Here is a 14,610-nt window from a genome sequence, read left to right as displayed (position 1 = left end):
ACTGATGGAGCTCCATGCCCCAAGTCCTGCAGATACCAAGACTGAGTAGGTATTCCCAACATGCAACCCCACACCAAAATTCAGTGCATGTGTACACACAGCCAGACACAGAGAGCAGCACTGGCATGGCACAGGGCTCACACAAATGCAAACAGCACCAATGGCCATGTCCTTGTCCCCTCTCTGGCTGATGGGCTGTTAGTGAAAAATTATAAATACATGCATGCTATCTGAATCTTCAGTAGCTGGCCTGAGATACATGCTCTGCTCAGCACCTGGCCCTGGACCTTCCATCTGCACATTTGGTGGCACTTGGGCATGTTGAGTCCCTGGGGACAGAGCCCCCATCAGCTGCTGGCACACAGACCTACACACATGCACACAGAGACTTGGTATTACGCTCTCCCTCGTGTATTGTAGGACCCTCCAGCAGCTGGCCTTGGGCAGCCAGTCTTCCCTGCCTAAAAGACCTAAAGTATTCCACACAGCAGTCTCAGACCTAAAAGCACTGCAGACACTTGCAAGGAACCAAATGCTGCTGTAGGAGGTAGATGCATTATTTTAGTGGGCAGTGAATGCCAGTATTTTTTTTTCTATTAGGCCTGAATTTAAGGCCTGCCTTGTAATCTATCAAAATAAAACATTTTTTTTGGCCTAGCCTCTGGCCCCACCTTAGGGCCGTTGTGTGGCATTAACACCACTTTAAGCGTCTTCAGCAGGAAAATGCCACCCTAAAGTCTCTCATAAACTCTTGGGATGAGATAAATTGCTCTTGAAAACTAAGAAGAGAAGTACTCAGTATGTAGGGAATTAGAGTGACAACCTCATTTATGCACACATGCATTTTCAGAGATGAATGTCATCTCTTCTGCCTATGCCTGGAAGACCTTCTGGAAAAAAATCTTTCAGCAAGCTTGATTTAGGTCTTATATACAGCATGTGCAGAAATTTTAGTAAATAAAGCTCAGAAATACCTTAAATTGATCCTTAAGTCACCTACCAGCTCTTTCTGACACTCATATAAATGAATTGTTCAGAGAAGTTGTCATTGCCCAGACAAATTATGGACTCCCCATCCCTGAAGATGTTCATGAGCAAGTGGATGGGGCTGACCAGCCTGGTCTAGTGGAAGATTCCCTGTTTATGGAAGGGGGGCAGAGGTAAGGGACCTTAAAAGTCCCTTCCAACCCTAACCAGTCTATGATTTTATGAATTATTTCTTTGGCAGTATATATCATTCATTCTTTGTAGCAGCGATGCTCCCAAAGGGCTGAGTGGAAGCCCTGGAAATCTGAGAAATCCTATCCTGCGTGGGGTGTAGTATGTCCATGTGGCCTATGAGCAGCAGTGCTTTACTGTGCCAACTGTGAAATAAACATTAGCTTAAAAGAATTGAATAGTTATGGATCTGCAATAATTTCTTAACTTTTGAAACTGTGACCACAGTTAATACATGTATACTTGAATTGTAGCAGGATTTGGACTAATTTTGCTGTTCATAGACATCTGTGTTTATATCCCAGATCCTCCTAGCTTAGATTGTTAGGAGTTGTTTCTTAAATTAACTACTTTCCTGCTGTGTAGTTAGACTACAAGTGGCTTTAGGAAAGGGAAAAAGTATATTCTATAAACTCAGCAGGATAAGAATGCCAGTTACTGGTCTCTTGCAGGCAATTTTTTACAATGTACTTGTGGCAAAGCAAGCTGGTAGGAGCAGATCTGACACACCCAAAGTAATCAAAGCACCCCTGGTTTCAGATGAAACTGTTCATCTTGTTAGTCACAGGTCACTGGCAAACTTGATTTTTGATGGATCAGAATTTTCTCCTTTATCCCATTTTTGTTTTGTGCTGTGGGTTTAAAAATGCTTTTTAACCATAGTACTAGGTACACTTGTGAAATTTTAGAAAAATTTAAATTACATAAAGGAAAGCTCTTGCATTTCACTCTTGCTCTTCACCCTTGCAGTGAAGGCATTGGGCAGGTCTGTGTGACACCAAAAGGTGAATGTGCTCATATTCTGGGGTTTCAGAGCTGAGATGAGGTAAAGAAAATCTTTTAAACATCGACTTTGAGATGAAAATTAAAAATTAGGGCTAATTTTAGTTCTTGACTGCTTCCTTATTCTATAGTAATTATTTAAAATGTTTCAGTTCCAGGGTATTGTATTTAATACCCTTTATCTCTCCTTTCCAATGCCATGGCATTTCTCTCTTGCTTGTTTAAAGAAATGAATTATTTGTCTGTTTATCTTTAGATCAGCACAGGAGTGGCTCTGATGCTGCGCTGCCATTGACATCGAGGTCCCAGCCCCGACCACGGCCGCTGGAAGCACAGCAGCGCCAGGAGCTGATTCCAATGGCACACCTGGACAGACGAGCTGCTCCATCCAACCTGCCAGCTCGCAGAGGAAATTCAATCAGGCCTCATCATTTCACCAGAGCACACAAGCCAGCTCCCATGCCAAGGGCTCGCTTCACTGTCAGAGAGGTGGAGGAGTATGAGTCAGAAGAAGAGACAGAAACAATGGCACCAGCCAGGCCATTAGTTATATGAGGAGCAGAGATCATCAGTGTTTGCATCTCTAGGGCCCTTGTTGCACTGCTTCTAAAGAAATAACAAAGCTTTTATATGAACCAAACTATGATTTTCCTCTGGGGACCAGTGTGCTTGCTCTCGTATCACTTTCAAGAGTTGTATTAAGGTACTTAGTGGCTCAGAGAAGACTCAAATTCTTATGGGCTAGTATCAAGCTTTCTTTCCAACAAAACACTCCAGGAAAGAGGAGAACATGATATTTGTAGGGGTTTGGATGTGGATTTAAACAGCAGTAGTTGGGTGCATGAAGTGCTATGGATGAAAGATGACACTGCCTCTGTTTCATGCTATGGTCTGCATCCAGAAATGTCTAAAGGCATCTCTGACTTGTGAATGCACAGATTGATTACCTCAACTTCCATAGAGCTTTTTGATTTCAGATCAGAATCAGCTGCATTCTGGAAAAGAGTTAAAAACAGAAAAGCATTTTTTAGGGCATATAAATGTCACTGAAGTTGCCTAAGCAAGACCTTAAGTCAAAAGGACTTTCAGTGAACATTTTAAGCACTTGGGAACCTCTTGGTAACTCAGGTTTTGGCTCTGCAAAAGCGTGTAAAGTCATCTACGTTGAAGATCCATGGCTCCAGCTACTTAAATCAATTTCAATATGTAGGCTCCTCTCACTCACCTACAGTTAATTTGGAGGAATAAAGGAGGTATCCTTGTATGTAGAAATCCAGAGGAGTTTTCAGGCAGGAGTGCCATCAGGATTTTATTTGTAAGCATCAAATGGCAAGAACATACACAATATTTTTGTGATTCAGCAAGCAGAAGGCTTCCTTGTAGAGTATCTAACTTCTCCATTCCCCACTCCCACCTTGTGTGCCCAAACACATGCACCATTTTTCATACTTCAGCTGGACCAGCAATGCAGATAGGAAGCAAGAAACTGGGATTAAAGGTAGAGGGAGCCTAATCCTGTAGCCTGCTGTCTAGCAGGAAAAAGAGGCCTTGTGTTTGCCTCACAGCTATTTGTAGTGTCTTCCTATATGTTGTACAGAGAGGATTTTCTCCAAAAGAAAGCAGAAATAACCAGAGGGATGTGCAATACAGCACTTGAACTCCCTGCCTTTCTGTGGAGCTCCCTTCCAAGTGGCTCTGTGTGCCCATGCTCCACTCTCCATGGTGGCTCTCCTTAGCAGCAGGAGAAGCAAGTATGGTCTTTAGTCATTTTAGCTAAGTCCTAGACACCTATTTTTTCTGAAAAAGTTCCTTTCTGTAGAATGGAAGCAGCATTGCCACTGTCTTCTGTGTCTTGGCACTGTAGTTGAGCTGATTTTGTCCAAAGGGATGAATCCAGAAGTCCATAAACCCACCCTTACAGTTGTACTGGAGTCAAATCTATGGTTAAGAAATGTACCAAGTTCAGTCACGTTTTTGTTAAGTTTCCTCCTGTTTCCTCCACTCAGACCTTGCTCAAGGTCTATAAATGCTACTCTGAGAGTCAGAGATAGCAGTGCTACTTGCATGTTTCTCTTTTTTATATTGCTGGTATTGCTTGTATGTCCTGGTCCATAAAAGAACTTAAGTTATGATTTCACATTTCTTACAAAGGCTTTCTGATTCAGGACAGGTAGAATCTAAACTAATAAACTTGAAAAGCACTGCCGGAGGAAGAAAGCCCTACAAGCCCTTTTCCCTATTTTCTTGTGTTTGCAGCTTTTATGCTTAGCAGGTTATAATGAATCATCTCTACTGAAATTGTACAAAGCTTTATGAAACTTGAGTTTTGTTTGTATTTCCTTATTGTGCCAGAGAAATTATATGACTTCCTTTTATGAAAACAGTGGTACATTATTAAAACAGGGTAGGATTTTTCGTCTGTACCGAAACTGAATTAGCAATGAAATACAGTTCTGTACCTGAAAATCAACAAATAAACCCAGCTCCACCAAAGGAGGAAGTGCTCCACAGAGTTTTTAAACAAAAGCCTTGCACCAGATCTCAGTCCTACAGCAAGTTATATTGACATATCATAAATCTAAATTAAAACATGATATTAAGGGAAAGAGTTACTATACAAACTCAGTTCTTAAATTGCACTGTGAGCCACACGATATTTGCCACATGATATTTAATTGAGGGCAAAATTAGTACCCATATGATGTGGTCTAAGGCCACAGAGGTGCATGGAGTAGGACAACAGAGGTGTGAAACCTGCTTCTGCAGAGTTGTGGGAGATAGGAACTGCTGGCAATCCTTGGGGACCGAGAGAATGTGGAAATCTGAAGGAAAGATGAAGAAGGGATATTGTCTCATCTTCCAAGGGAGGCTCATGAGAGACAGCTTTAATGGAGGATTTACTGTGAGCAGCAAATTCAGCATTTCATCTTTAAGAAGATTTAATCAACGAATTGTCTCGGGGAACTGGACAGAGACAAACTCTGTGAGACAAGGATTAATGGGATGGAATGGCCTGGGAAGGGACTAGGCATGCACCATGAAAAAGAGGAGTCTGTGTATTTTGACCTGTGTATATTTGACAGATATGCTCAAAATTGACTCCTTAAATATTGTACAAGTTGTGGAGCATCATATAATTACCCATCAGAAGTAGGAAGCAAAACATTCAGTTTCTAATTATATTAGGGTTTATATTAGGACTAGAGAAAAATAATAAAATACTAAGACAACTAGTGCATAGATGCAGTCAAATCTCCCTCCTTTGCTTCATTCCTAATCTTGTTGATGAAATCAGTGACCAAGAACTTCAGAGAGTTAAAGCTGTAGAGAAGCTAGAAGTTAATAGAGTGCTCTCAGATTTTGCAGTCTAGCTCCTAAACTTGTAAAGTCTATTTTTAGTTTTCATTCCTAGCAATTAGTAAATAGTACTGGAAGAAAATTTCCTTCTGTGCCATTAGTTCCTGTTAATGGCTTTGCTGGCCATCAGCCAAGAAGCAATGCTGCAGATTCCTATATAAAATATGCTCCAAAATATAATGTTGCACATCTTATTTTTTTTTTTCCATATTTTTTTTTTGTGGGAAGAAAAGTTCTTCTGAAAGAAGCACATTACTTATATTTTAAGTAGCAATAACTACAGCAATATCTTATTACAAGTAACTTAATCCATGTCCATAGGCTTTCAGACCTCACCATAAAGAATGCTGAAATGGTTTAGGGCATGAATTTAAATCCAGTGTGTGGGCATTCTTAAGCTCTTGAACCTGGGTCACATCCAGGAACCTTGTGCTGTGATTTACAAAGGTGAGTTAATTCAAGACCTCTTTCTTTTTTTTTTTTTTTTTTTTAGACTGGTAGAGTGCTATTTACTCAGGAATTTAAATTCCACACTTATTTAAGGTAAACTGGCACAGGAAATCCATGCCCAGAAGATGTGGAATATTATTCAAAATCCAGAGAGGACATAAGAGCTCAGAAAATTAAGACTGTTTCCTTGGCAGGACAGGTGGGTTTCAGGAAGGAATAATAATTAATAGCCTTTACCTTTCACAGTAGAGAAAACAGGAGATAATGTGGTAATGTGGTGGTTTAAGCCCAGCTTGCAACTCAGCCCCATGCAGTCACTCATTCACTCCCCCATGGTGGGATGGGGGAGAGGAGGAGGAAAACCTTGTGGGTTGAGATAAAGACAGTTTAGTAAGTGAAGCAAAAGTCACACACACACAGGCAAAAGAAAACAAGAAATTCATTCACCGGTTCCAATGGACAGGCAGGGGTTCAGGTATCTCCAGGAAAACCAGGCTCCCACACACATAACAGTGGCCTGTGGAGGCAAACACCATCACTCCGACTGTCCTCCCCTCCTTCCTATTTCCCCAGCTTTGTTGCTGAGCATGACACTACAAAGTGTGGGGTATCCCCTTGGCACCCCCAGCTGGTTCATTGGCGGGGTGAGAGGCAGAGCAGGTCTGTGCTCTGTGTACACAGAACTCTGAGCACAGCTCAGCAATAACAGAAACGTCCTGTTATTAACACTGTTTTCAGCACAAATCCAAAATACAGGCCCATATGAGCTACTGTAAATAAACTCTATCCCAGCCTAAACCACCTCACACCTTGTTAATCAATGAGACTTGATTGATTAACACCTTGTTAATCAATGAGAACTTCTTAATCAATGAGAAAAATAAGACAAGAACAATCATAGTGAGAACATATTTTAGGAGCAAAAGCAACAATGTTCAAACAGAATATTGCAGAAAAAGAGAGCATTTATTGAGGTCAGTGATATGTTGTGAGGAGCTGGCAGTACTTTCATGTTCATTGCACAGTGTAATTGACTGTTAGATCTTGTTGTTCTTTCTGCAGCTATTGCTTTTCAATTAATATCCCTGGCAAGTAAGAATGTGCCGTAAAAGAAGAATCTCTCCCTTAGAGAAGCCAGCAAGAAGGATGCAGCAGCAAGTGGAGTGCCAGCAATCAGACAAGATAGCAGCTTGTGCAGGGAGCATCCAGATGTGATGGATGTTACATCCAAGTTAACAGGGTGCACTGGAAGAAGGCTTTGCTGTGGTGCCTCTTCAAGGGACAGTGGTGCCCACCCCTGAGCAGTCAGGGCTGCTGCCATCTGTGCAGCACCCTTGGGGAAAACTGCTGCCTACAGGATAATGCCAGCAAGCAGGATAGGGAAGGATGCTGTGAAAGACCCAAAAGAGTTTCTGAGTCACACCAGGGGAGGACACTGGCAAGGGATGCAGAACCAGGGGCTGGGGGAGGCATCTCCCCTTGCAGCAAAGCTCAAACCCCAGTGCATGGAGCAGGCAGGTGTCCGTTGAAGGCAGAGAGAAGAAGCTGCAGCACAAGGAAAAGAGTAAATGTCCTGGTGGGAGCTCTGGGTGGACTGATTTAGTGCTGTGTGTGTGCCAAGGAGGTACACTGGCTTAAATGACAAGAGTTCAGATGTGCTCAGAGCAGCAAAGGGAAGCTATATGAGATTCAGGAGAGTAGGTCAGAGTTCAAGGCTTGAGAGGCTTATAGTGATCATGTTTAATGTGAGAAGGATAAAATTCATATTTATCAGAGAAGTAGTCAAAGAAAGAGGACCAGTGATATCTGTAGGGGAAACCATCAAATGGCTGTGGATGCAAAACACAACTTATAAGTGACAGAAGATGAAAAATACTGTGAAATGTTCTTTTTTTTCCTGCTGGTGTGTCAGTTTTGAGAACTAGAACTTTCAAGGTTTTTTTTCTGTGGCCCAAAAACTTAGACCCCAAAACCTCACATTTTATTGTCTTGTATGAGTGGAAGCTACTATTTAAAAGCCTGTGGGTGACTGGAAAATAGCAACAAATATTTCCCAGCTTCCTTTTTTCATATGTAATCTTTTAAAAATTTTCTATTTACATATGTGCATAAAACACAAACACTGAGAGTGGAAAAGCAGATTACCTTATCTCTATATTTTGTTTGCTTTTTAGGTAGGACAATTATATTTACTGTTTAGCCAAACTCACTATACTTTAGAACCTTAAAATTAAACATGTTAGGTTTATGAGTAATATTCAGAACCAGTTAAAATGACTGGAAGTTTATTGAGCTAAGTTACCTAGTTAATTTCATTTTGAAAATCTGTCTCAGTGTTAATCACAAGTGAAACTTCTTTTTCTTTCCTTCTTTGGTTTCACAGGTGTTAAATTTCAAAAGCTAATATTGATTCTTGTTTATTTCTAGTCCACCCATCCTTATGGAAAAATTTCACTACCTTTCAATCATGAGAAAAGTGACATGGACTGAAGAAAACAATGTCAGGTTCTGATTTTCAGAGTTTTCTTTGGCTGGGCAGAGTGCAGCCACACCAACAGTGTACAGAAGTAGACAGCCAATCTGAACATCATACCTTACTTATTTTTCCACCATCCTTGTGGGAGAAACATAGAAAAGAAGAAGGATCTGTCAAGAATAGCCACAGTGAGCTATGGGCACAGGTATTGGTCATCTGCAATATCACTTTTACATGTGCAAACACAGGTCAGATTATCAGACAAAGCTCAATACTTTCTCATCAGTAACCTATTTGGCTAAATATAAAATTATAATAAAAGATGCTTGAAGTTAAACTGCTGGCACCTGTGTCAAGTATTAATTTGGACTCATTATTTGCTACTAAGCCTAGGACCATTTGCTCCTTGCTCCAATGAATCAGCAGTGATAACGGGTGAAAAAAAAATTTAAAAAAGAGACTTTGGTTCCTTGACCCCAAGTCTACCTTTACTTCCCTTTGGTTTTCAGATGACTGAAACCTACAGAACGGAACAAAAGAACAGGTTGGAGCTTTTCATTCATCTCACACCACAGAAAAGGAAACAATTCACACAGAAATTGTGCACTGCTTTAAGCCAGACACCAGGACTTGCTGCTTACAAACACCCAATGTCCTAAAACATGTAATAAAATTTTGCCATACTTAAGAATTGTGTACAAAATATATGTAATGTAAAAAAATAATTTTCCACTCATTTTTCCATTGTACATTCACTGTTGTTCCTTTCAAAATCTATATATGTTCTGCATGTTTTGCTTAGTTCCAAAAGCTGGTGACAGGGTAGAAAGTGAATATACTATGGCAAACACACATTTTTCTTAGAAAATGGAACAGAAACTCTTGGAAGCTGCTCCTTTTCCCTTTTCTCTGATGGGGATGGGAGGCTGGAGATGTTTAGCACAAGTGTTAGAACTAGGACAAATCTCTTAGGGCGAAAGGCACTCAGGGCTAAGGCATATACAGATGCCACAATTCATCTTTGGCCACATTTGGTAGAGGAACCGCAGAAGCGCTTTGCTGCCTGGATCAGCAGCCAGAGCTTAGAGAGGCCCCTGGGGCACCTTTAGGGCAGCTGGACAGAACCCCTGGGACTGAAAGTGGAGGGGATCTGCTCAAGGCAGCCAATGGCATTTAAGGCATAAATTGATTAACATGTGGATGGCTACCTTGGTCACCACCTGATAAACAGCTCTGCTTTCACTGACTCCAGTGATTGCTTAGACACCTTAGTGGTGAACATATTAATGCAGCTTATTGTGCCTGAATTAGTATTCCACTGACCTGATCCTTTTGGAACTCATGAAAGAAAGTGTCTTTTCAAAGAAAGGCATTATGACTGCTTTATCTTTGAGACAAATATTATTTTCTTCCTCAATAAATTATTTCTATATGTTCACATAGAGTACACATACACAGATATAGATATACATATGTATATATTTAACAGTGTCTCACTCTGTGTAACTCCCATATTCTCTTAATTTCTAAAAGACTCTGCCTGCATGTGTATTTGGCTCTGTCAGCTGTAATGCCTTTAGTGATAGAAAATTGCAAGGCTCACATTACTGCAGCTTCAGATGGACCTTTTGGCTTGAACTACACTTAATGATAAATATTCCAAAATCATTCCTCATCATTTTCATAAGTATGCAGACTGATGCAAATGAAAGTGATGACTGCTGACAAAAGTCTTGGCAATTTAAAGGAGCTTTTTTCTTATTTTTCCATAGTGTAGAAATGCCTTATACTGATTTACCAAGAGCTGCAGAGCAGATAGAACAGCTGGTGCCAAGATCAGATTTACATGTCTTGTTCCTGGGTAATGTAAAGAAGGAAAGATGTAGTGACCAAGCACAGAACTTCATATAAACAAGTTTGCATGAATTAGGTTAAGTTTCAAAGCTCAAATGAGCTCATTTTGTTATTATTGTTGTTGTTATTGGTGGGGTTTTGTTTTAGTTTGTTTTGATTTTTTTTGGCTTTAGCCTTCCACTATGTGCAAATTTTCCTGTAGTAATTTTTCTGTCTCTAAAATAATGGATAAACTAAACTTCTACTAGATGACAACATTAATTCTGCTTTATCTGCTGGAAGAGGAACACTTTCACCAAAGAGGAAAGGAGCTGCAGTGACCTCTGTTGATGGAATTAAGCAATGTGTTTAAAGAGCCAAAAAGGAAAAGTGACACATTCAAATCCTCTGCTGTAAATCAACAGAACAAAAAGCAACTGTGCTAAGGAAAAACAACTTTCAGGCTGAATATGAAAAAGATTGACACCGACACTTAACACCCACTGAAGTCAGAAACCCTATCAAAGTATTTGCCTTTTAGAAAACTTGTTCCGTGGTTTTTTGTTTTTGTGTGGGATTAAAAATCATTGGCATAAAGACAGAGGGAGATGTGGGGTTTTTGCAGTGCTATAGTGCATTCCAGGAGTTTATATCACCAAAAGAAAACATCGTGCCTCTATGTATTACGTGATCTTTATTTAGTGACCAGTTCCCCACGCCAGACTGAAACACGGTATTCTTGAAGTTTTGAGGCAAAGAAGCTTCCCAGTTGGCAGGCTGCCTGTGGCAGAAAGAAATATCTAGGAACTGTCATGCCTTATGACCAAGAATTTGGAACGTGTCTTTATGGGCTAGCTCTGATACAGGAAAATAATTAAACACGTAAATACCCACAAGGATCTGGACTTTAATGCTTAACCTCAAGGTTTGGAGGAGTGTCATTAGAGCCAAACACTTAAGGATTCATCCCATATGAATAAAGTTATTGAAATCAATATAAAAGCTTCCATTAAGAGCTAAGTAGTTTGTGGAAATAGGAGGAGTATGACCTTAATTTTTTTCAGACTTGGGCCTTTGCTAAGGACTACTCAGTATTAAACAGAGGCATAACTGAGGGGCAGGGCTTTGTGCTCTTAAATTTATTTTATGTTTCCAAACTGCCCAGTAAACAATTGGTACCCACACTGTCTGTTCCAGGAGCCACAGGGATAGAAATTGGTATTGGTTTCCTTCAGTGTCAGGTGTTGTGGTGGGTCTGACCATCATCATCAAGATGGAATTCTTCCCTCTTTAAGTATTTCAGTTTGATAATGCCTCCACCAGAGCCTGAGAAGCTTGTTTTCTTAGTTTACTTCACAGAACCACTGCTGTGCCTGAAACATCCTTCTCACAAGAGACAAATGGATATTGCTAATGTCTTTTTACTAGTATCTACTATGGTATTCTCATTCAGGATTTGTAGTGAATGATTTCTGCAAGTGTAAGGAGGGAAAAATACCAAATTCATTATGGTTTTTATAAAAAATACTAGAAAATCTACATAATGAAATATTTTATTTTGATATAGATAAATATAACCCCCAAAATAATAGATCAGTACACTATGATAGGATATCATTAACTAGATATTAATTGTGTACTTGGTCTGTCAGTCTAAGAATATCAAGATACACAAAGTGTAAAAAATTCAAACCTATCCCAGTTTGCATATGTTATAGAGGCCATAAATATTATGGTGTCTTTATGCAAATTTCAGAGTAAAGGCAAATATTTATAGCTGCCTCTTTGAGAACTACTTGCTGCTGGGTATGAAGGAAGTATTGATGTATCTTCTATATATAATTAATTATCCTGGTGAAGATCTTAATTGACTGATGGGAAATTATGTCTGGATATTGTCTCTGCATGAGTCTGACAAATTTTTGTTCGCAGTGGTCAGGATATGAGGTATAGCTGGGTGGCAGGTTAGATCAAAGATCTAATTTTTCTTTAATATATTATCATCCTACACAGATCCCTACCTGTTAAAGGACACCAAATTCCCACTCAACATGCTAAATATAAACAAAAAAATGACTATTCCTGGAAGAGTTTACATATTAAGTAAATAAGTTCTGTGTTAGAATAGCACATAGAACCATTCTATATAAAGAACGATTTTTTTCTGCTAATTGTTATCCTACCTTGAGTTGTGAAATTTTTTTATGTTGCTTGACATAATTATAAAAGGAGCTTTTGTAATATTGTACACAGCTACAACTTTTGTACTGAGGCTGAAATCACCTATGTTCTGGCATCTAAGCTAAAACTGAACTCCATTTCCACATGTATTAGTTTTGTGACCTCAGATATCATTTTAGGAAGCAGGATGTGACTTGAAAGGAATCAAAATATCTTATTGCTGCTTTCAACTGTGCATTGTTATTACCCAGCATTCAGGATTTATAATTTAGTTTTTTTCCATTTTAATTTTATAGTGCATTTATGAACAAGTTCCTGAGCTGTTATTTATGTACCAGTCTTTAAAGGTCATTTCTCTTGGCTTATCTTATAGAAGAGAAAGGAAAAAGTCAGTAGTCGTCTTTTTTTATATCTGCAAAAGTATCTTTTTCTTACAATTATAACTGACAGGAATTTGCTCAAAGTTAATGAATATCTTTGGATAGAGATTAAAAATGGAAAATTACATCTTCAGAGATGTACTTTTCTTTAAATTACTAGTATGTGAAAACTGTTTTGGAACTTTAATTGCTGCTACAGGCTTACTACAAAATAAACTTTGCAATAAACCCTGGCTGATCCTTATCTATAACCAAAAAACCTCCACACTGGCAATAGCATAATGTAGGGTGAAATCATATTTGGATTTGGATTTTTTCTTGCAACTGAGTTCAAAAAAGCAGGATTTTATCTTCAGAAAGCCCCAAACTGCTCCTCTCTGTATGCAGAGATTATCTGGATCCTGCAGTAATTGCTGGTTTGGTCAATTGCTTGATTTTCTGCAGTGAGCAGCCTTACATACTTTCTGGTTTTGGCCTTACACAGAAGCATTTGGGTATGATTTCTCAGGGTAAACTGGACAGTTCAAACCCAGAATTTGAGTGACCTGAGTTGGAAGCCAACTTCTCTGCTCAGTGCCAGCTCTGAATCATAACAATTATGTCCATTTCCAAAAACTGCATCTGGACCTGCCATTCTTTTGACCCTTGTGATTTTGGCAATTTGTACCTCTCTGTTCATCCTATTTCAGTGTGATACAGGTGAGAGAATCCTGAGTGTCAAACCCAGGGGAGAAGGCTTCATCTAATCCTCACAGAGAGGCAACAACTACAGAGGTGACAGGTAAAATCCCTTATCATCACAGAATCACAGAGTGGTTGAGATGGGACCTCTGGAGGTCATCTACTCCAAACCCTCATCCATGAGTCCCCTCTAGTAAATTGGAAAATACCTGGACAATGCACACACCTACAAGTTTCTTAGCAAGGGTCAAAACTCGTATTCCATCCCAGCACTGTAAGAAAAACTTCAGGAAAAGAGGTACCTGCAATGAGCCATGAAGGAGGAGTCACCTTGCCTAGGCCAGCCTGTGAGATTTCGATAGTAGCTGTGGGCAAATGTGGGATTTGAATCCACCACATATGGCTTCAGATGTGTGCCCAGCTTATCAAGGTGGGGCATCTTCTGTGCTCAGCTCTAGGAGGCAGCATCTGCAGGCAGTGATTGATGGGCCTGGGTAGCAGCAAGCAGGCCTTCCTGAAGTGCCCACTGCTTTCCAGGAGCCCTTAATGAATCCCAAGGAGCCATTGCTACAGGACAGATGAGGGCACCCTAAAAAAAATATGATTACATTATTTTGAGGATTTTAATGGGGTCAAAGAGACTTTGGTCTTTTTTAGACCAGCATCTGAACACAATTTATGTGATGCCAGGGCTAACCTTGAGAGCAGTAGTTAAAACACATGCTGATGCTTTTTAGTCTACTTCTGTACCAAGATACTTGCATGGGCTCAAAAAAGCAGCATCTAGAATCAAAGCAGCTGTATCATCATCTGTATCATGAGCTCCAAGCCCATCTATTTTCCCTTAAGAATGCATCTGCTCACAAGTGTGTGGCACTGAGCCAGTCTGGGAATCCTGCTGCTGGGACTGGACTGCATGCAGGATCAAAAATCAAAAATCCTTGTTAGCTCTTCTATACAGGACTTCATACAGCTTTGAGTTTCAAGGTATTTGACTTCAGCAGTAGAAACACAGGTCAGACAGATTTCTCTTTCCCCTCTCTAAGGTTATTCTGTTAAACAACTTCTCTGGTTTATTTTACACACTGTGGGATGGTGTTTGCTGCCATTACAGGGCAACATGCTGGTCTAGCTGAGATGAGAACCAAATGACAACTTCACCCCAGGACAAGCAGAGGGTAATTGCACAGGACAGATACACAGCCTCTGCTCCTCTCCTCAGAACTGGCATTTCCCAAGGCACCTGCAAAT

General features: G+C 40.0%; 1 protein-coding gene across 3 annotated transcripts in view; it reads left to right on the top strand.

The window, feature by feature from the left end:
* Positions 1-3,501, top strand: part of SLC9A4 (solute carrier family 9 member A4) — a 31,525-nt gene extending 28,024 nt beyond the window's left edge. For all 3 annotated transcript variants that reach the window (XM_064713324.1, XM_064713236.1, XM_064713399.1), the window contains one exon: positions 2,258-3,501. In XM_064713324.1, the coding sequence (XP_064569394.1) occupies positions 2,258-2,556 (299 nt within the window). In that variant the 3' untranslated portion in view covers positions 2,557-3,501. The remainder of the gene's footprint in view (positions 1-2,257) is intronic.
* Positions 3,502-14,610: the final 11,109 nt, after the last annotated feature.

The sequence above is a fragment of the Zonotrichia leucophrys genome, chromosome 1, assembly GCF_028769735.1.
Source record: "Zonotrichia leucophrys gambelii isolate GWCS_2022_RI chromosome 1, RI_Zleu_2.0, whole genome shotgun sequence".
Taxonomy (NCBI): domain Eukaryota; kingdom Metazoa; phylum Chordata; class Aves; order Passeriformes; family Passerellidae; genus Zonotrichia; species Zonotrichia leucophrys.
Note: the sequence above shows the minus strand (reverse complement) of the source record. Positions and strands in the feature narration are given on the sequence as shown.